General features: G+C 41.9%; 1 protein-coding gene across 17 annotated transcripts in view; it reads right to left on the bottom strand.

Annotated features, from left to right (window-relative positions):
• Nucleotides 1-1,431: 1,431 nt before the first annotated feature.
• TRIP12 (thyroid hormone receptor interactor 12) overlaps nucleotides 1,432-22,493 on the bottom strand; it is a 140,259-nt gene continuing 119,197 nt past the window's right edge. For all 17 annotated transcript variants that reach the window (XM_045794170.2, XM_045794178.2, XM_045794173.2 and 14 more), the window contains 12 exons: nucleotides 22,270-22,421; nucleotides 21,520-21,662; nucleotides 20,269-20,425; nucleotides 18,273-18,371; nucleotides 11,787-11,901; nucleotides 11,326-11,480; nucleotides 10,115-10,279; nucleotides 6,849-7,013; nucleotides 5,188-5,301; nucleotides 3,496-3,590; nucleotides 2,677-2,780; nucleotides 1,432-1,973 (listed from right to left, as the gene is read on the bottom strand). In XM_045794170.2, coding sequence (XP_045650126.1) covers nucleotides 1,777-1,973; nucleotides 2,677-2,780; nucleotides 3,496-3,590; nucleotides 5,188-5,301; nucleotides 6,849-7,013; nucleotides 10,115-10,279; nucleotides 11,326-11,480; nucleotides 11,787-11,901; nucleotides 18,273-18,371; nucleotides 20,269-20,425; nucleotides 21,520-21,662; nucleotides 22,270-22,421 — 1,661 coding nt within the window. In that variant the 3' untranslated portion in view covers nucleotides 1,432-1,776. The remainder of the gene's footprint in view (nucleotides 1,974-2,676; nucleotides 2,781-3,495; nucleotides 3,591-5,187; nucleotides 5,302-6,848; nucleotides 7,014-10,114; nucleotides 10,280-11,325; nucleotides 11,481-11,786; nucleotides 11,902-18,272; nucleotides 18,372-20,268; nucleotides 20,426-21,519; nucleotides 21,663-22,269; nucleotides 22,422-22,493) is intronic.

Raw genomic sequence — 22,493 nt, forward strand, 5'->3', positions numbered from 1 at the left:
TTGGGCGTCACGGTGAAGCTGCTCGCTTGCCAGGGCCTCTGCAGGGACCAGGGAGAGATGCCCCCCTGAGCTCCTCCGACAGCTCCACCACACGTAACAGGTCACCGCCCAAGTTCTCGGTGAGGAGGGGGATGGTCCATATGAGGCCATTTAAGTGAAAAATGACAAAATCATCGAAATAAAACAAGCCACTAACGTTCTCTTCGATGGAGGGATGGGAAACAAAGGTGTTTCTACACCAATTAAATAAGACTTTGGAATAGTCTGTAAAACAAAAGAGAACTGATTTCTCAAAGTTCAATAAAAAAACAAAACAATGAGCTCATCTCTCATTTTCAAAAAGATGGATTACGGGAATTCTCTCAAATTTATGCAACAGGCTTAATTTTGAACCTTAGGAAGGAAGGAGTCTCCTCCCATTTTCTTGTCACGTTTTATGTTCTTCCAGTTGCTATTATAAATTCTTTGAATAGCTCAATCAGCCATGATGCGGAATCATGGAGACGTGACGATTTGCTTGCACTGAAATACATCTACACGATGGAAAGTTATGCATACAGCACAGAACTAAAAACAAAAGGGTGAAGCGAACTTTATTTATTTTCAGGTAAAACATCGACCTGATGGCTTACTGCAGATCTGAGAAATCAGCCCTGAAGCCACCGGACACAGCTTTGCTTATAGGAGCTTCTATCGGAGCCGAGACAAAGGCTGAACTGTTCGTCCCAAGTGAGCACTGGGGGAAGGGGCAGGGGAGTGTGGAAGGAAGAAGACTCTGAACAGAAACTTAGAGCAAGGACAAGGAAGGAAAAAAATTCTTTTACTCCAATAGGGAATGAAAACTGCTAATTTTGTTTAAAACGTTACATCAAATTCAAAATGCTCTGGTCTTAGGATAATAAATCCCAGCCAGCCTAGCCTGAGCTGCGGACTTTTTAACCTACACAGAGGAAATGAATGCGCTTTCCCGGCCTCAGCCTAGAAGTTGCTGTGGTCACCAGATCACCGTGTAAACAGTCCTCGTGTGTCACTGGGAAAAGGCCAGCAATGCGCCCTACAGCTAGATTAGAACTAAGCTATGAGAAAAGTCTACCTAGCTACAAAGGCTGAATTGTATTGACAATATATTTCCATTCAATGAGTTTTAAATTATATCTTAATTTGAGAGAGAACATGGAACAACAAACAGAAGCCCATGGCTAAAGAAAATGGAACCACTGTGAGTGCTGTATACAAAAGAACCGTGTGGACTGCAGACAATACAGGACTCAGGGAGGGCAGTGGGAGGGGGTGTGGAAAGCACAAAGAGCTAACCTACTAGACCGTATTTGTCAAATACACGTGAGCTTGAATTTCTGTACTATGTACAAGAGTCGTCTTTGGAGAAAACAAAACTGCAGACTTAGCTCGATGGATACACACAGCCCAGAATTAAACTGCACAGCGACATTTATTGTTTCAGCCTGGAAAAACATCCCTTTTTTTAAATTTCACACAGCAAAGCAAGTTAAAAACTTCACTCATCAAATAAATGATAATTTAAACAAGAACTTGCTAAAGAAACCTCATCACAACAACGTTTTAGGGCCTGATCACTTTTAAGTCCATGGGGCCATTAATGAATATCAACCAAGTGTCTCTTGTATAACCTGCAAGCCGTTTTTCCTACAACAAGAAGGCGTAACATGTTTCCTTGACTCAGGTGATACATTTAGAAAAGAAATCATGATTTTTTTCTTTTGCTGTAACAGGCAGACACTGCATTTCTCGTTGTGATCAGGAAAGATGGAACGACTGCTGCCCTTCTCTCGCTGCAATCAACAGTTTCTCACGCATGATCTCAATGCTCGAGTAGTCCGGCAACTTAAGATAGTTCACACAAGTCATTACAGAGGGCAAGAAGTCATCGGGGTTTTCCGTTGATTCGAATGTCTTCCGGACAATTGTCAAAGGTGGATTCAAACTCCGGAAGCCTGATGAAAGGGGAAGGAAGAAAGACCAAGGAACTTAGTAAGCTTACGGGACGCATATGGCCAACTCAGAGGACAACATTTTCTTAGCCGGGAGGAGAATCAGTCTGGAATCCCAAACACACTCTTCTGCTGCTGCTGCTACCAGGAAACACCGCACTGCCTCACTGTACGGGGTTAGCACCCACACCCACACCCGCGCACGCGCACACGGTGTTCTTTCTTGCTTGGCAATTAAATCTACACATTTGACATGCGTTTAGCGTATGGTGCCTGGTATCTGCTTTATTTACCATAAAAAGCCCTCATACAAGATGGAGACAAACAGTTCCTTAGGCTTTCTGACTTTTAAAACAGAATATCAATTCAATGCCTATTAGGACTGACTCACTTCTGGGAAAGGAGACTTTATAGTGCATTCTCATCAAAGAGTCTGTACTGTTCAAATGGCCTGAGGATCTAGAAAAGTAGCATTACATGTTCACTAATGATCCTACTTCAATGTGTTTAAGTCAGTCCCTAGGAATTTCCCTGCTGGTGACAGCGCTTACGTCCTGCAAAACAAACTGAAAGCTCAGAAGCATTATGGTATTAGGGTAACTAAGAGGCACTGTTAAGTCAAACACAGTGTACCGTACTGGTGGTACTGAAGTGTCTGTCTGTCTGCCACACCCCCACCCCCCACACTGAGCAAAGGCGTACCCACCTCCAACAGGCAATCTCGGGCTACCTGTCACAAACTGCAGAAATAACCTCTGCTGCTCATTGTCAAAACTACTGAGAATCTCGAACAAGAACTTCACAGCCCGACTACGAAAGAAAGAAATAACCGCAATTATTTCATCGTTTTAAAAACCAGTTTTGAATTGCCCCACAATGCAGACTCTCACAATTGGCTACAGACTGCAAAAAGTTAACTATGACCACCTATGAATTCACGATATAGTGCACTCTGAAATCAAATTTGTTTCTGCTGTCACAGCTGGAATTCAAACGGAAGGATTACTGTTGTAACAAGACTTGTCAGGGATTGGACAGATGTCTCCATTTTACTACAGAGAAAAACGGGTAGTGGGGTTAGACCTCTGCTCTCCCCTCTACCCCCCTCCCTGTTCATTTTTGCAGAAATGCTTGAAAAAGAATGTTTGGGTCCTAAGGTCTTAACAGAAAGGAGACCAAAATATCAGAAAGTCTCCTTTAAAATAGGTCGACAAAATTTAGGGTGCACAGGTGGCTCAGTCAGTTAAGCATCTGCCTTTGGCTCAGGTCATCTCAGGGTCCTGGGATCGAGCCCCTCATGGGCTCCCTGCTCCACGGGGAGTCTGCTTCTCCCTCTGGCCCTCTCCCCGCTTGTGCCCGTGCTCTAATAAATAAATTAAAAAAAAAAAGTTTTAAAAAATTAAGGAAAAAACAAGAAAATAGGTAGACAAATTTAAAAATGTTGATAATGTGTATATATACACACATACACACACCACCAAATTCTTGACCATCAAATTAAAAACCAGCAGATCCCACTACTTACCTGTCGTGAGTGTAACCGTGATCTGGCCTGCAGCATTCCATCAGTGTCTTTGCGTCCCAAGTGTCTGCTTTACTGCCACACAAGAGCTGATCCAGCTGCGTGTTTACACAATGGTAACAAATTACTAAAGACAGCTGCGGAACTGAGTGAAAGCTCACAGGACATGTGGTTTTGCGGTATGCAATACAGTACAGGTCTCCATGTGCCAAATAAAAAGATCATTTTCAGCATCAGAAGTTCTGCTTCGGACCTCTTTTTATATACCATGTGCTCTTCTCCTGTATTTATAAAATCAGTCTCCTCTTCGGTGCGTTGATAGGTACCCTGCCCATTTGCAGGGGACTGGGTCCTAGAGAAACTTCTAATCGCCAACAAAACATACCTGACACAAACCCTTGGTTTGAGTTTTCCTAACTCTTCTCATGTCTTTAGAGGCTTTCACTTGATAATCTACTTCTAACCAGGCAGAGTTCATAAATGGTGTTTTCTAGAAACACGAGGGTTTACAACAAAGGAAGCCAAGACGCAGACTACTGAGCCTCAGCAGAGAGAAGTGGGGGAAGCGAGCTGAACGGAGACGCAGCTAACGGACAGCTTTCTCGCTTTGTAGAGAGAGGCAGATGGTTGCCAGGTGGTGGCCGGGGCGGCCCGGGGACCAGCTAGCCATCACGGGGGAACACTGGAAAGCAAGAAGTGCTCATGCCTCCTTGGAAAATCTAACATCAGTTTAAAATTAAACCGTCTTTTCTCTGGTTAACTGCCCATCCGTGGAATGACTGGGTACTTTGAGAAAATCCAATTCAGGGCACATAAAATTCAGTATCTGCTGTATGTCACCCACTGTCAGGTACTTTATGCATCCTGCTCAGTAAGACAGAGGGCATCACAATTTTACAGACGAGGCAGGCAGATCAGATACGATATGACCTAGAGAAGGTCATACGGTTAAGTGGTGGGGACCAGAATTCAATTCCAGGCGACCCTCAGTGCCTCAAAGTGTCCGGTACACCACCTGCTTCAGTAAGTGGCAAATCGGATCGGAAATAAAAATCATAATGGAGATGATAACACTAAGTCATTCGAAGATAGCTGGATTCAGCCAGAAACAGGCGTGTGTTCTAAAGTTACTCCTCAAAAGGGATTCCAAACTGGGCTCCTTTCTATACCATGTCACCACCAGCCCGTGGATTTTCAGATTCTTGTTGCAATAAGAAGGCTGGAAAACTGCACATACGCTCATGTCCCCACTTCTCAACAGTATTTGCAACACTTCCTTAAAACTTCAAAGACTGTCTCCAATCGTAAATCAATGTCTCACCTAATCCAGGAAGTTTAGGTTAAAAAAAAAAACACCGCAGACACCTGCATCCCACCCTCCCGGGGGACACCAGGCTCAGGTGACAACGAGGCTATGTGCTCACCAATCGCACCCAGACCCTACTCCCTAACAGTTAAATTATATTTAGTATTTATATCATATAAAATGTTACATTTATATTATATTATACTTTGTATTTAATACTCTTCTTTGCTCAGCAAAATGATCTTTCCCAAACCTCCCACCACCCCCATCCCCGCTTGGTTTTTGCGGTAACAATGTCTGGCTAGATGGCACGGAGACAGCCCGCTAAGATAACTGCAGATACACAGGGAGCGATGAGCAGCGCTACCTCGTAGACACAAGCTACTCACTTCTTCCGGGTAGAAGTACTGAAGATGACTAAGTGGGAAGACGGATTCAAATCCATCTCTGAAGGAATCGAACTGCCTGGAAACACCTTCGTTTAGAGCCCAGAATATAACCAGCTGCAAAAAGAAAGGTCTTTTAGAAACTGTGACAAGAATTCATTTCTCTCTCCTATTCAATATGTGGCAAAGCACAGGGAAACATCCTTCCTGATCACTTAAAAAAATAACAACGAAAAAGAAAAAACAAACTACAAGTTATTAAGTCTCTAAATTACCGCTCGGAAAACTGCGTAAAAGATCACTCAGGTCAACTTGTACCCGGGGCCCGGCCAATAAGAAAACGTAAAACAACAACAACAAACAAACAAAAACAACCCATGAGCATTTATATTTAGTGTGTTTTTAAAATTCACTTATGTAAAATCCCGATGGCACAGAACAGTACCTTACCGGATGAGAAGCAGATGAGAGTTTCCCAAGAGGGTAAAATGTTATTAAGAAGTAAAGCTAATGTTTCAAGATTCACAATTACCAACTGTTAAGTGTTTTGAGTTTTTAATGTGAGAATTTTAGATCTAAATCCTGATTAAGTTCTTAGAAGCCAACCCCTCCATAGTGCACCTTCACTCAGAAAAGGCTAACTGCGGAAATGCAGTCACGGGAAATTGAAAAGTAACAGAAAGCATCTGTTATTGGTCCAACATTATCTAGTCATCAGTGACTTTGGCTAACCGACTGGGTTCAAGAAATACAGGACATACTCAGATAAAAATGAAAACAAAAACATAAGCATTATTACAAATTATTTTCAGAGAACCTTATCTGGTCACTTACCACTAGGCTAAAAGGTCAGCTTTCTCAAAGTGAGGAAAAGACGCAGGTAGTATGAGCAGACAGTCTTCTGAATGTTAAAGGGAGGGTCTATCAGTCACAGGACTGTTGGGGACACTAAATAATATCTGAAGACCTCTGCTATCTACTCTCTTTCTCTACCAGATGAAGAAACCAGAGCCAACATTTTTCAGAGATTCTATCTATAAAATCCCACTGCAGGTTGCTGGAAAACCCAAGTCTGGGTGTAGATGGTGTTCTGTCTTGAACCCAGTGCTCTTCCCACTTAAGTCAGAAATAAACCAAAAGAAAAGTTTTCAAAAAGTAGTAATAAAGATCTATATAGGTTATAACTTAAAACAAAATTTCTTTTCAATACAAAATATTTCCCCTTAATTTAGCAAATATGGTTAAGAACCATGAATTATCTGAAAGCCTTTGCCACACCCATAAACCTGTGTGTGTGTGAATTCTACCAAGTTAGCTACTTTGATAGACAAAATGCAGTTTAGCGGGAACACAAGTGATGGCTCCTTTTCACTATCTCTTTTAAATGAAGACAATGTGATGTTATTAGTATTCAAGCCTGAAGATAGCAAATCTGAGGTCATAAGAGACATCATGAACCATCTGACACGTTCTCTCAAGCGCAGACAGAAGCTAAGGCCTGAAGAAACGGACGTGACGCGGTGATCTTGGGTGCGAGGGTCTCAGCTGGGCAGGAAAGGCAGCTTCCCTGGGCTGGCGCTTTCCCTCTCCCCCAGAACAGGGCCAACAGGAAGCCCCGAGCCCCCACGCTGGCCTTCTCCCCGAAGCGCGCCGCGATTACGTACTCTTAGATACTCCTCTAAATTGTGGATGGTGACTGGTATATCCTTTCCTCCTTTCTTCAGTTCGATGTTGGGAAACCCTGGCAGAGTGAAATCCAACCCTAGATCTTCAACTGAGCAGCCGTTCATGGTCAGGGTTTCTAATGCATACTGTAGACTCTCTTTGGTCTAAAAAACGGGGGGTGAGAGAGGTCAAGCCGTCATTCAGTTGGTTCTGTGTCTGTGTTTATAAAACAGAAGATAGGCTAATACGTTTTATGGGTTCCTTCCGCTCGTACAGTATTTCTTTTTGTGTCATCACCTACGCATGAAAAAGTCACAGATCACAAAGGAAATAAACTTAGGCACTTCAGAATCCAACTATTTTTATATGGGGAAAAATAAGATCACTTTAGTGTTCCTTCGAAATGAGCTGTCCATCAATTTGACCATATTTCAAATCAGATTTCCCATGGAAAGTCATAACCACTTACATGATGGTTAAGAGTCGTTACAGAGCCAGACAAACTTTTCCTAAATTCTATATTAATCTTAATGAATCCAATTATATATATATATATATATAGTTAATCACCATTCCTTAGACAGGAAACCATAAATGCAAATAATGCATTATTACTTGAGTAAACGCAAATAACGCACTATCCGAGGAACGGTAATTAACTGCGCCCCCCACCCCCCCAAAGCTCAAGTCTAAGGAACACCCTGGAGACTCCTCATTCAGTGACTCCGGACTAGCGCAACCGGATCTGTATCCACACAATAATGCAGCAATGAAGAAAGGTTCCACCAAAGCCCTCAGGTCATACTCAAAAGACAAATGTTAAAAGCAGTTTGTATTATTCACTTTTTTAAATGCTTAGGAATAGTTAAGGCTTATATAAAATATATGTATTTTTAGATTGGAAACCAAAGACCAACATACAAAACTGCAACTACTACCTGCAAATGAAGGTATCTGGTATAGGAGGAAGAAGTGAAACGGCTTTCCAAGTTGGAGATGCCGCCAAGCATGAAATTCCTAGCGGCTAAACAGTCCACGTGCAAGAAATTAGCCATTTAAACTAAAAAAATCGAGAAGTTCTGATTTAAAATCAGTCGTTTTAAACAGGAAATGAAAAGCCGTTTAGGACTGCAGGGTAGCCCGTGTTTAGGTCTCTCCTCAGCTCCCGGTGAGTCACTGGTGACGCCAGAAGGGACGCCTTCCATGTGACGTCTGAGGTATTCCTCAGAAAGACGAGACGGGAGTCATCCATGTCCACCCAACATCCTCCTGCTGGAAAGCTCTCAAAACTGCCCCCCACCTCTCGCGCAGATCAAGGCGGTCGCTGCCATCCTAACGGAAAGCCTCTTCTCCCGCAGCTCCGTAAGGAACGTCTTACTCATGAAGGTCTGCATTACAAAATGCTATTACCGAGAGGAATCTAGAACATACGGTGTCCCGAGATACTGAAAAGGAATTCGCTGTTCATTTCTTCAGACCTTACATGAGCTCATTGAGCCCATTCAGCCCACATGTCGCCCACTGCCCACGTATCTGAGACTTCACAACACTACCGAGGCTGCTGCGGCCGCGCTTCACCACCAGCGAGGCGAGGCGCTCCGGACGCCGCACACCGCCATTGCTCACGCGCTGCGTGGGAACTGCTTCCTACGGCACAACAGTCTCTGTGCAATGTGGTTTCTGTGCTTTTTATACTTTTAAATTGACAACATCAAAAAACAAAGATTCAAGATTAGAAGAACAAATCTCATCAAAGAGTTGAGGCAGAGAGCGGGTGGAGAGCGAACAGCCCCGTGTGATTTCCAGCTCTCCTCCCACACCCTGGATCCGCGGCCTCGGCCGGCTACGCGATCTACCTGCCTCGGGGTTCTCACGTGCAAACGAGGAGTAACAGGACTACCCAAGTCTCCGAAGGGTGCTGTGGATTAAAGATTTCATACACATATGGCACTTGGAATAGTGCTGTGAGTTTCACTTTCTTTCCTGCCTTTTTGGGGAGCCATTTTTTTTACCTAAGAGATGATTCCAAATAAGACTGCATTCGTTTTTAGGGGCGCCTGGGTGGCACAGCGGCTAAGCGTCTGCCTTCGGCTCAGGGCGTGATCCCGGCGTTATGGGATCGAGCCCCACATCAGGCTCCTCCGCTAGGAGCCTGCTTCTTCCTCTCCCACTCCCCCTGCTTGTGTTCCCTCTCTCACTGGCTGTCTCTATCTCTGTCAAATAAATAAAATCTTAAAAAAAAAAAAAAAAAAAAAAAAGATTGCATTCGTTTTTAAAATTTACAAAGTTGGTAAGCATAAAACTGATTCTAACAATCCTAAGACAACAGATCTTCTAAGGAAAAGATGGACTTGGCCTCTTTTAATGTCTATTGCTCTTAATGCACAAACTTATTTTTCCAAAAATCACCAATTAATAAGAGATAAAATTAATTCCCTTACAACTCACCTTCTTCTCTGATACAAGGAATTCTAAAATCCCCATCTCTTGCCAGCTGTTCTCCAGTTTATCAGGAGGTGTGACACTTTCCCTACAGAATTGCCTCAATTCTTACTTTACATAATTTATAAAATGGGACACTGGTCCACATTGCCTGCCCGAATACAGCTAATTGAATCTGTGCCACTGTTTTTTAAATGTAACTTTGTCTTCTTCTAATGTCTCATACAGAACCACTATTAATCTCAGATTGGGTCAAATAATGTTTAATCTCTTACTAATATGTAAAGAATATACATTAATAATACAAAGCTCAAGATCACCCATTCTAACAGAGAAGCCTCAACAGGTGTTACTAAGAAATAGTGAACACCTACTATGACCTTTAAAACTATTTTCCTGAGATCTTTCTAGAAACAAATGGACTGTTCCTAAATTAAGTTACCTTTCTGGAAAAACAATCTGTCCCGAGGATAGTTTTTATTGATTCAAATGCTTACTAAAAAAATTCAGTATGATACCGTATCTGCCCAGATACATAATACCCATCTTAAAATTTAATAAGTATGAGCCTTATGGGTTCAAGACAGGAGTGTATTTCATTTGTTAATCAAGCTGTGTATTTATCACCTGCTGTTTTTATAGGTCATCTGACCCACTGTGAAATTGTTTCAGTTACTCCAATAAAAAAATTAAACTCTTCTAAAATATAAGTAAAATAATATAAAGTAATAACTGCGCCAAATATAAACCACTTAACAAAGACCTCATCTTGCAACAGTAAGAAACTGATCCACTTGACCGTTTCCTCATCTTCTAAGCTCACCTGGGATTTATCTTGTTCAAGTCTTTTCTTCTGTCTGACAATGTCTTCTAGGTGATACACGGATCTGGCTACAACCGGGTCAATGTCAAACAAATCGTGTGATGTCAGTGAAGTTTCCTGCCTCAGCATCCACTTATAAAAGGGTAAGCCAAGGGGAAGGTCCACCTGAAAGGAAATATACAAAATGTTCTAACAGTCACACTAAGCTTCTAGAATTGCCTCAGTTCTGTAACTGACACTTTAAGAGATCGTTTATAAAGGCCGAGTAATACACACCCCTCCTCCAAAAAAAACCCAATTTTGGAACTGTTCCCATTTAAACCCAATTTGGGGCCTTGATTTTGTGAAAAATTTAGTGCACCAAAGAATCCTATTTAAACACTGACCCCAAAAAGGTTATCTTCCAATAATGGACATACATTCTCCATAAGGGCCTCCAAACTAAAGAGATATTTACAGGAATCTTACTCTATTTGGGGCGAAGTAAACTAAATTCCACTGTAGTTCGTATTACTGCACATTTGGGGGAAAAAAGAGAGGTTAAAAAGAAGAACCAACTAATTAAAACTGAAAAAAAAATGTAACTTCTAAAATGACTGATTAACAGCGCTTCTGTGGGCAGAGCAAAATTGTCAGCTGGGAAACCTGACCCTGGATAAAAAGAAAACGTCTTCTACATACTGACCAAGTATCTCAGAAAATGTGAAAAGAGGAAATGAAGAAGGGCCTGCAAACACTTGGACCTCGGTTAATACTTCGTTCACGGGTTATTTTCCCTCCCATCATTCCAATGATGACTCATTGCAGTTCAGCTGCAGAAAGCTCAGGCTTTCCTAAATGAATTAAAAATCGAATCACAAATACTTTAAAACCACTCTTCATGTCGCTGGATTCTCTGAACCTTGCTACTAAAGGAATGGTTCATAACAGCACTTTGGCATCACCTGGGAGCTCAGATGAAAATGTGAAATCTTTAATGAGAAAAGCAGCAAACAAAAAGAAAAAATAAGAAAATGTGCAATCGTGGGCCTCACCCCTGAGCCACTGAACCCGAATTAGCTTTTTAAATAGAATCTCCATGTAATTCACGGGCACATTAAAGTCTGTGGAACACTGTTCTACAACACAGCAAGAAGTGCAGGGGATTAAAGATACTTTTGGAGTACATGGATACAAAAAAGTTGCAGGCAAGCAAATAATCCTAAACTTACCAATCTGAAATCCATGATAGCCTTGGCCATTAATTTTCCTAAGAAGCGAAACTTCATCTTAACCTTTGCGATGTGAGCTGGCTTAGCCGTCCTACCAAAGGGAAGCGCGAACAGGCCCTGGAGGTTTTGAATATACTTGGTCCCTTCTTGGCTTCCTATAAAATGAGCAAGTCATAAAACTTTAGATGTCATTTCCCAAAACAAAATAAGACAGGACAAAACCTGGTAACTAAGAACATCTAAGAAATGCAGTGTTCTCAAAATCAGACAGATCATGAATGAAGTCCTCTAGAGCTGGAAGGCTCTCCCTAACTTGATAAGAGAGAAAAGAAAGGCTAAAAGTCAAATTAAGGTCAAAGAACATGGCCCTCTACTAGAAATTAAATCTATTTAATGAATTTTAAAGGCCCTTTTACCTAATCTGAAAAACACAAACTGACTGACTCACAAATTAATATTACCTTTTGGATTGCTAAGAGTCACTTCTTCACCTCTCCAGAGACCCAAGTCAGCTCTCTGTAGTTCCTGAGATACAAGTGCATAAAACTCCAGTGTAGGCCCAAGACCTGTACCAACCTACAGAAGAACAAAAGTACAACAAGTTCAGATTTTCAGAATTTACGCTGCCTTTTTTCTTGGGCCAACTTTTTGGCAGTATGGATACTAACAGCAACTGTCTGTTTCATGCATCATTTCCCGAACTGTCCTGATCGTGCTCTGCTTGGTCCCCTGCAACAAGAATGAGCCACCCTTTATTCCTGCCCACAACCCTCACATTCCCACCAGGCACTTCAGGCTTATATACTGACAACAGCATCGTTGTGGCTCTCACACCCCCAGGGAGTAAGATGGCTTTGTCTGAGGATGGATCCCCTTCCGGAGCCCTCTTGTGTGAGCTGTTAGCCTGAAACCAGCTCAAATGTCATCTCCTCAGGAGAAACCTGCTCTTCTGCCCAGTGACTTTGCTTTTTCTTTAGGACCTGTCATTCAGCAACTTCTCACATCACATCACCCAGCCACAATTTCATTTCGTGTCTCCCTTGAGGGCAACTGTTTAATTCACCTTTGGACCCTCGGGAGTGCCCACAGAGCAGCCGTTTAACAGCGGTTTGCTGAGTAACACAGGACTCAGGGAAGGTCAGAGCCATGCCAGCACCACCGGGCTAACTCAGCCTAAGGGTACGTCGGCGCGTCTCAAGCCCCCAGTGTGCTGGAAACTCCAGGGAGCTTTATCGGTGTGGACACATGGAGATGGCGAGCATGTCCTGAAGATTCTCGTCTGACAGGTCTGGTTTAGAGCCTGGGCACTGGTATTTTTAGAACCAGCCTTGACGTGACTGTACAGCTTTGAATGCCTCCATGAGCGGCATCCTGTGTCCATGCTCATAGCCTAGTTATTCCTTCATGTCCTATCAAGGTCCTACCAGCTTGGACCATAAATCAGATATACAGCTAATGACAAGTTACTATCATAATTTATAGGCTACATCAAACCATTGTCCTGGTCAAAAGAACTAGAGTTCAGAGATTATTGGCAAACAATGGGCATTATTTTAGCATTATCATAGTTACTTAGTTTAACAGATGAGATGCAATCCACCAAATGTTTTGCTCTAACTTTGCAAACAGTGAGGCTGGATGTGGTGACACCTTCTGGATCCATCCGTCCCTTTGTTAGTAGTATTCCAGAGCAATAAATGGCATCTGCATTCACCCAGGGCTCCAACAAAACCTTGGCTTTTCTTATTTTTACTCCACACATTCCAACCCATCATTCAACACTGTAAGCCCCACCTTCAAAATATATTCCGAACTGGTCCCTTATCTGGTCTACTGCTAGAGCCCCCCCCCCCCCCCCCCCCGCGGCCTCTGCACCAGCATTCTTGGCATCTCCTAGTCTCGGCTCACAGTGCCCTGAGGCCTCCCATCTCACTCAAAGCAAAAGCTGAAGTTCTTCCACGGTGGGTGGGCACGGCCTTGGTGAGCCCTCCCACAGCTTGACTCCAACTCTAGCCAGTCATTCTGCAAAGGGCCAGGAATCTGCCTCGGGGCTTTTGCTTCTCTGTTCTTTCACTAGACACACCCTTCCCTAAAGGGTAAAGACTTGCCTGGGCTCAAAGGTCCACTTAGACCACCCTATCCCTTCCCCATCGCCATCCATCCTTACTTGCTTTATTTTTCTTCATCATGCGGCCTAACATATGCATATGCATAAGTACATTAAAAAAAGAAAAGTTCTGTGATAGTAGGAATTTTGTATACTTCGTTCTCCACTGAATCCTGGGTACTGGAGGAGAGGAAGGAAGGAAGGGAAAAGAAGAGAAGCCACGAAAAAAGGAAAACTGCAGTAACATCTGATATCCACCAGATGGTGCTTTAGAGCCACTTAATTTTTTTTCTCCCCTTAGCATAATTATAATTACCCTTGGCTAAATAGAAATCACCGATCAGATCAGTCTAATTCCTTCATCCAAGGAATGGGCTATTATTTCTAAAGGTAACACAGACTTAAAATATTAAATGGCATGAGTATTATGTAAACATGTCATCACAGCAAATCTGTGAGAGTGGAAGGAGTAGGTCAAAGCTGTTCTGGCTAGTCACCATGTACCTGGGCTGGCCAGCCGCCCTGCATAGATCAACCTGACCTTTTCGGGCATCTGCTCTACTCAGCCACTCCGCTAGAAAGGTAGGTACTTTGGTTTTGCTTCATTTGTTTTTAAAGGCAGGAAAAGCACAAAGCTCTAGAAGTAAAAATACAGAAAAATGAGTTCTGACGACTCGTCTGACTCAAAACTTTTGAGTCTTTCTCTTTCCAAAGCTAAGACATACTAGCACTTACCACATGACAACGTTCCATTGTTAATCATTCTAACAACACATGATGAGAAAGGTCCCTCTCTTCTGCCCCTGTTGAGGCATCACTGAGGACTTCACATAACTGCCAGCAACACGGTCAGTCAGCGCTGGCACCAGGCTCCACAGCCCACGCTCCTAACACTTCACCCTCCCGGAGGTCGGTCATTCATAGCCCCAGCCAATCCTGTGGCTTAAAGACTCTCTCAGCCCAGAGACTGGTTTACAAATCATCCCTGTTCAAGATGGAGCCATTTGGATTTGATGTTTTGAATTAGGATTCTTCTAGAGCTACTCCGAAGTCTAATGGCCACTTGCAGACTTGTATGGTTGAATCTGATTTATGACCGGAGGCCCTTTCTATATAAAAAGTCAGTACTCCTCCCAAGCCCTATTCCCCAATGATCCTCCTACAATCTTTTCCATAATTAGCAGGTAGGACCCAGCAATGAAGATTATAAAATTATGATTTCTTTATCAGTAACTCAATCCTGAGGATCCTTCGCACAATGTGATGTTATTCTGAACTTGTCTAGGTTCCATGTGAGATGCAATCTGAACAGAGCCATGAAGGATGCGAGAGGGAAGGAAAGACATTCCCGGCAAGAAAAAAAAAAATTACTGGAGTAAAAAAGTAAAAATCAGAGTTAAAATAAACTCAGGAGAAGAAGTCAGCGGGAGCAGAGGTCCTGCAGTTTTATGAGGAAGAAATCTGAGCATGTAAACATCTAAAACCTGTATCCTCTGAGCAAGAGGCACCATCAGGGTGGGTTCCAAAGACCATCCCCCAATTCCTCATCCCAGCAGTCAAGGCCTCCACTCAAATCTCCTCCCTCCCAACACTTCCAGAGCAGTTACTCACCTGCGCCGCTCACCACCAAGCCTAAACCTTTGCTCAAGCCACAACCTTCTGTCCTCTAATTCTCCCTCTCTCTTCCATTAAGGTCTAACTCTATGACTCTGCCCACACACTCTTGGGACAGTAGGACTTATGTGAAAGCCCCGTCCACTTGATACCTATGCCACTAATCAGCCACATGCATTTGTACCGTTATCCTGTGACTACACTGTAATCCTTTGACTACAGGAACTCTGCCATAACCCGGATCCCCAGCACACTGTACACTTCCCAGGTCACAACTACTTCAAGTTTTAATTCTGATGACTAAATACTCTCGAATAAACTTTCCAAAAGTCTTAATAAGATGAAAATGCCTAAGAAAAATCAAAATCATAATTAGAATTCCTTGGATAACCATAGGTAATAGTGCAGATTGTTAAGAGGTTGTACTATAACTCACATTTTATAGACAAGAAAACGGAGGGGCAGAGTGACTGGCTATTATAAATAAATAATCAGTGTAATAGAAGGTTTTGAAATTTTAGGTCTATAAAAGTTTTAGAAGTCCAAACATTTTCAAGTTTTGTCTTAAAAATATTTAGGGGAAAGAGGGAGCAAAGTATCCCCAAGAAACGCAGTATTTCATAGTTAAAATATAGAGAAAACCATTATTTGAATCTTTTGAGGGACTGTCCAGGCTGTTTAATAAAAGTGCCTCAAAAGAAATAAATGACAAAGGCTGGAAAGGAAGTACAACTGTATTTTTTCACAGCCGACCCAACTATTTATCAACACTGGTTAGCAAACTACAGCTCCAGTCCACTGCCTGTTTTTGTACAATCTGCAAAACTAAGAGTGGTTTTTACAATTTCAGTGGCTGAAAAATCTTGAGTAATATCTCACCACATGTGAAAATTATATGAACTTCAAATTTCATTGACAGTAAAATTGTGTTGGAACACGGCCAGGCTCATTTGTGTAAGTATTGTCTCCGGCCACTTTCCTGCTTGTACAAGGCAAAAGGAGTAGTAGTGATGGCGACTATAGGGCCTACAACCCCTGAATATTTACTATCTGGGCCTTTACAGAAGTCTCCCAAACTGGGGTTCTGCAATAATCCTAAATGGATCTATTAAAAAGTTATCAGAACTAATAATTATCAAGGTCACAGAAAATAAAGTCAAGATATAAAAATCAACTGTATTTCTACAAACTAACATCAAATGGAAAATGAGAGTATCATTTTCAACATCACAAAACATGAAATACTTGGGGAGAAATTTAATGAAATATGCACATGAAAGACTTCTACACTTAAGTTAATGAAGTGAAACTGAGAGAAATAAAAAAACCTAAACAAATGGACGTCTACACGGTGTTCAAGGAACTCCAAGACTCGATACTATACATGTCAATTTTCTCCCAGACTAACCAAAATTCAACACAATCCCAATGCATATCCTGTGAAACCTTTTGTAGACACTGACAAGCTGATTCTAAAATTTACACGGATATACTAGGGACTAAAAAATAACCCCAACTTTGACAAAGAAAAACAAAGTTGTAGGATTCACACTACCTGACTTCAAGACTAACTATAAAGATAGAGTAATCAAGACAGTATAGATTAACAAAAAAAGAACAGAAAATCCAGAAATAGACCCAAATATTCACAATCGACTCATTTTCAAAAAGGTGCCAAGGTCATTCAATATGGGAGAAGTTCAAACAACGGTGCTGGAAAAATGAAATAGCCTATATTTAGGAAAAAAGAAAAATATCTTTAATCCCTTACCTTTATGCTATATATAACTTAAAATGGATTATAGACCTAAGTATGAGAGCCAAAACTATAAAATCTCTAGAAAAACACATGGGGGAAAATCTCTGAAAACCAAGGATGAGGGGAAATTTTCCTGATATAAAAAAGCACAAACCAGGAAAATGGGGGGGGGGGGGGAGAAACCTGATAAATTGGATTTCAACAAAATTAAAAACTTCTGCTCTTTTCAAAGACATTTCATGAGGAAACTGAAAGATAAACCACAGACTGGAAGAAAATATTTGCAAACACTTATTTCATAAAGAACTTGTATTCAGAGTAATAAAGAACTCTTAACAACTTAGTCATAAAACACGATGATGAAAAAGTAGATGGACACTTCTCCAGAGTGAAGTGTGAATGGCTAGTGAAACAAATGAGAATGAAAATATTATTAATCATCAAAAAAATACAAATAGAACACAATGAGATGCCACTGTTACACACCCCCCTCCACCCTCAGAATACCCCAAATTAAAAAGACAAGACCCAAGGGTTGGTGAGCATGGGAAACAACTGAAATTCACAAGCTCCACCACTGGTGGGAATGAGAAATGGCAAAGGAACAGTTTCGTGTGTCTCATAAAGTAAAAACGCATCTTACTAAGTAACTTAGCTGAAGAATTTACCTAAGAGAAATAAAAATATATGTCTATACAAAGACTTGTACCCAGATGTTCATAGCAACATTATTCATAAGGGTCAAAAACTGGAAACGAAAATGGGCATCACCTGATGAAACATTTCCTGACACCTCCATACAACAGACTCTTAGTACCAGTGATAAAAGGAAACAAACGGATACAGGCAACAACAAGGATGAATCTCAAAAGCATTATACTAAGTGTAGAAGAGTAACACAAGCGGCTACACACTGCAGGATTCCACCTCCTATGGGATAGCAAGAAAGACAAAACTACAGGACAGGAAATAGACCCAGGATTGCCTGGGGGTGGGGGGAGGGCGCGAACCGCAAAGTGGTCTAAGAGAATAGTTTGTGCTGATGGGATGTTTTTCCTAATCTTGATGTGGTAGTGGTTCCAGACTGAATACATTCGGACATCAGAATTTGTACAGCTAGAATCGTACATGTTATAAGTGTGCATTTATGATACAGGTTATAGCTGTGATTCTTTTTAAAGCAGTTCAAACATTCTGAAAGGGATGCTTAAAACATCCTTTCACTTTATCAACCTAACAATAACACAAACGTGTGGTCTTATGCAAGAAAAAAATCCTGTCTTTTATTACACAACTTAATCTTGGAAACCGGAGAGCTTCGACCTCCCAAGATCACCCAAAAAGAGCAAATCTCTGTTTTATCTATCTCTAGACAAATTTCACTTGTCTTTTAGAATTTCAGAGGACCAACGAAGTCTTGTTGAAGGCATAAATGAAGTCGAAAAGCATCTCCACACATAGGCTCACCTCATTTTCATACTGGATTTCTAACATGGCGCGGGAGCTGCCCAGATCCTGCATCACGGACTCCGCCTGCTTCAGCAGCTCCTCTCTATTCACAGTGCGCTGAAAAACGAAGTACACACGTTACACTTTAATAAACAGGTGGCCCTTCTCGGAGTGCAAAAAAAAAAATCAACTGTTAAAAAACTATTTTTTTAAAATTTACTCATTTGAGAGAGAGCACGGAGAGCAAGTGTGCATGTGGACGCTCGAGTGGGGGAAGGAGAGGGAGAGGAAGAATGTCAAAGCAGACTCCATGCCCAGCACGGAGCCTGATGTGGGGCTTGATCCCACGACCCTAGCCAAAACCAAGAGTCGGACGCTGAGCCAGCTGAGCCAGCCAGGCGCCCCAAGACTACTTCTATAAAAAGCACACCTCAGAAAAGGTTAAGATAAGAAGTAGCTCCACTGCTACAAACACGGAGTGAAGTGTAAGTATTATCTCGAGCCCACGGCAGGTTCAGAAAATTCAAGGTGGAGAAGCAAGGCTCTCTGCAACCTTGCCAGACACCAATGCAAGTCAGGGCTGCAGGGGCGTGGCATCCCCCTGGACACATTTACAATTACGTAATGGAGAGATTGGTCTGGAGGTGGCAGGTGAGACAGGAGAGCTGAAGCCTCCTGGCCCGGACCTGCAGAGAGATCCTATAAGCACAACCACAAACATCTACTGATGAGATTAACGGGGAGGAGACAGGTCCTGCTAGATTTCCAAATTCTACCACCACCACCGCTGGCGCAATCCTAATGATACTAATAAAGATAGAAATAGCAAGGCTTTGCAGAACAAACAAAAAAGATAAGGTTTTTCTGCTTTGCTTCTCATTCCTTCTAGCCCCTCTCTTAATGTCATTACTAATGGCTCTCATGTGTCTTGGAGTTACAGGCTTTGGAAAGACAGACTTGAGTAAGAATCCTCAGCACTAAAGAGACATCAGAAGTAAAAGGCAGTGCAGTGTCCGAAACGGAGGATGGGGTCCCCGCTGGAATGGCTTCGAGTGGAGCAGTCAGAGCTCCGAATGTGGAGCCAAGGTGAGAAGCCCAGGAAGATGAGGTCTGCAACACAGGGGCTGACTGGGCTCAAGCTGGGAATCCCATCAAGAATCCTGTTTCAGAGGCGCCTGGGTGGCTCAGTCGTTAAGCATCTGCCTTCGGCTCAGGGCGTGATCCCAGAGCCCTGGGATCGAGCCCCACATCAGGTTCCTCCACTGGGAGCCTGCTTCTTCCTCTCCCACTCCCCCTGCCTGTGTTCCCTCTCTCGCTGGCTGTCTCTCTGTCAAATAAATAAAATCTAAAAAAAAAAAAAAAAAAAAAAAAAGAAAAGAAAGAAAAGAATCTTGTTTGGGGGGGGGGGGGGCACAGGGATTGGGCTAGGCCGGTGATGGGTATTAAGGAGGGCACATATTGCACGGAGCACTGGGTGTTACAGGCAAACAATGAATCATGGAACACAACATCAAAAACTAAGGATGTACTGTATGGTGACTAACATAATAAAAAATTTTTTAAAAAATCTTGTTTTGGTCATCTCTGATCAGAGTGATGAGCGAAGGAAAGAAAATGGATCCGGTTAACTCTACTGCAGAAAGGACCAATTATAAAAGGGAGGCTACAGTGTGAGTTCCTAATTTAAAAAGAAAAACCTTGGTGAGAGAAGACAGGACTCTTTCTTGGCACAAGAGTTATGGCAACTAAGAAAAAAAGAATTGTAGAAATTATTTCAGCAACGGGAAAAAAGGACTCGTAACTGTGAAGAAGAATCACAGAGAGCCTGGTTCCAAGAGCTTGACAGGAAGCCATGTCTGCTCCAGAGGAGAAGACAGACAAGCAGAGAGACAGCTGTGACTGAGCTATGGCTCCGCCACCAGGCACTGCTCCCAAGTACCGCATCGCTAGTGTTCCCACTATTGTCAAAAGCTCCGTGCAATTTACCTTTACATATTTTGGGGGAGAAACTTACTTTTTTTCTATCCAATCTAGGCGCAACTCTGCTATCTTGAGAATCAGACTGGTTGATTTCTGGATTGGTATCAAGTAATCTTTGCATTGCTCGGTCCCGATCAAATGCAGTTACATAAAAAAGCATTTGCCGGGTATCAAAAGGGAAGAAAAACGGGCTGTAAAAAGATGTGACATAAATTACCTGAATTAGAATCAGAAACCATACAAATCCGTACTTAGAAACAACTTTTGATATGATACAGAATAAGAACTATAAGTAGAATCAATAATAATGGTCTAGGCAAACTGATTTTGAAGAATTTTCCTAATTCTTGTATGAAATTTCTAAGTGATCAAGTAATAATGCATTAAGTAGCTTTTCACTGTGAAATAGGCAATTCAACTATTAAAAATCCTACACTTTAAATCAGGTCTATTCAAGATTATCTTTAATCTACCCAAAGACCTTCAGCAAGTCTAACCTGACTAGCAAACCCTAATTTTAAAATACGACCACTGCTTCATGACAGTGCCAAGCCATCCCCGTTCCACATATACACAAGTAATAAATAATGGCTTTATTAGCTCATCATTTTCTTTCCAGCTCTGGCATTTCTAAGTCACTCAAACCTGCCCAACGGCCATGCTGATTTCCAAAGAAGGAACCCCACAGTAACATAGGTCGTACTGCCTCTTGATCTAGGATTCTGGAAGTTCTTGACACAGAGCTGCTAAAAACACTTCCTGTGGTGATGCCAATATTCAACACCTGATCTGTTCAATATAGGTAGCCACATAAGGATGTGGCTAATGTGACTAAAAACTTGTTTCTAATTTACTTAATTTTCATTGATCTAAATATAAACAGACATATGTGGCTACTGACTCCTGTATTGATCAGCACGGTTCTATGGTCTCTGAGAATAAGACTGGACCCAAAAAGGCTCAGAAAATCAATCAACTAAACCTTTGGAGTCCAGCTTTATGAAGACAGAGGATTTTAATCTCTTTAAATATCCTTGCATACTTTCCTATTTCATATAAATATACAGACACATACGGTCACAAGTAGATCCTGTATTAGCCCCAGCTAGAGGCGTCTCCTCTGGGTAGACAGCTACACTATTAAGAAAGCCGTGACCAAATATGATGACGTTACTTAAACACGTTCGAATAGGTTCAGTGAAGCCTGTGTTTTTCTAACAAAATATATTAAGACCAACACGACAACACACCCCCAACGCCACCGTTTCAGAAATGATCATCTTACCAGGTTTTCCCTAGTTCAGTAAGCCATGTCGGGATGTTTCCTGTCATGATTACTAAAGGGTCTTGAAGCTGCCTATTTGCTTTTGCTGTCAACTTACTGTTAATAAATTCACTAGTTGGAATAATCTCCTTGCACATTGCATTCTGTAAAATGTTAAAAAAAAAAAAAAAAGGACTACATAGAGTAAAACATTAGGATTATATTCACTCTTTATCTCCAACTATGTATGCAGAGTGCCTAGATTTCACCTGGTTCCCAACATACAAGAGATAGCTTCTCACGACTGTCTCAACAGAAATGACTTTCTACAATGCAGAGCTCGAATACCACAACCCCCTCAGGCCACGAGTACTGACCCAATCACTGACGTGGCAGCTAATGTTTTGTGCGAGGCCAATTCCGTCATTCTTCCCTGTATTACATAAATGCCAAAAGAAGCATTCAACTTTTGCTTGACTTTTTACTTAATATATATTTCAACTTAGACAAATGAACTTTTGCATAAATGTACTAAAAGAATTTTAACTATAAATTCACATTTGTTCTTCGTGTTGTAGCCTAACTTAATAAAGTTACAGCTAGGAAGCTGGTGAGTATGTTGTATTTCGCTGAGCTGTGATCCCTACATTTAACCGAATCGTTATGTCTGTTTCTAGTACAAAAATTCATCAGCCACTAGACAGAAACTATGGGTAACATGCCAGGCACAATACACGATGGGAAACTCCATAAGCAGGCCACGTTACTCACATCATACAAGTAATACCAGTATCGACTGATGGCATGTAAAACTCTTAAAAGAAGAATCACATCTAATGACGGGTCTTCAAAAGTTATATTTTCAGGTGGCGTGGATATGAGGTAAACTTCTAAAGGATTTGATACCGATGGGCACACTCCATCTAGAGGGCAGAAGATCAAAGATAAGGTTTAATCGAAGTTAGAAAGGCTATGCCAGTGCAGCCGGCGTCATC

Source organism: Ursus americanus, chromosome 1 (genome assembly GCF_024610735.1).
Source record: "Ursus americanus isolate L20-20 chromosome 1, mUrsAme1.1.p, whole genome shotgun sequence".
NCBI classification, from domain to species: domain Eukaryota; kingdom Metazoa; phylum Chordata; class Mammalia; order Carnivora; family Ursidae; genus Ursus; species Ursus americanus.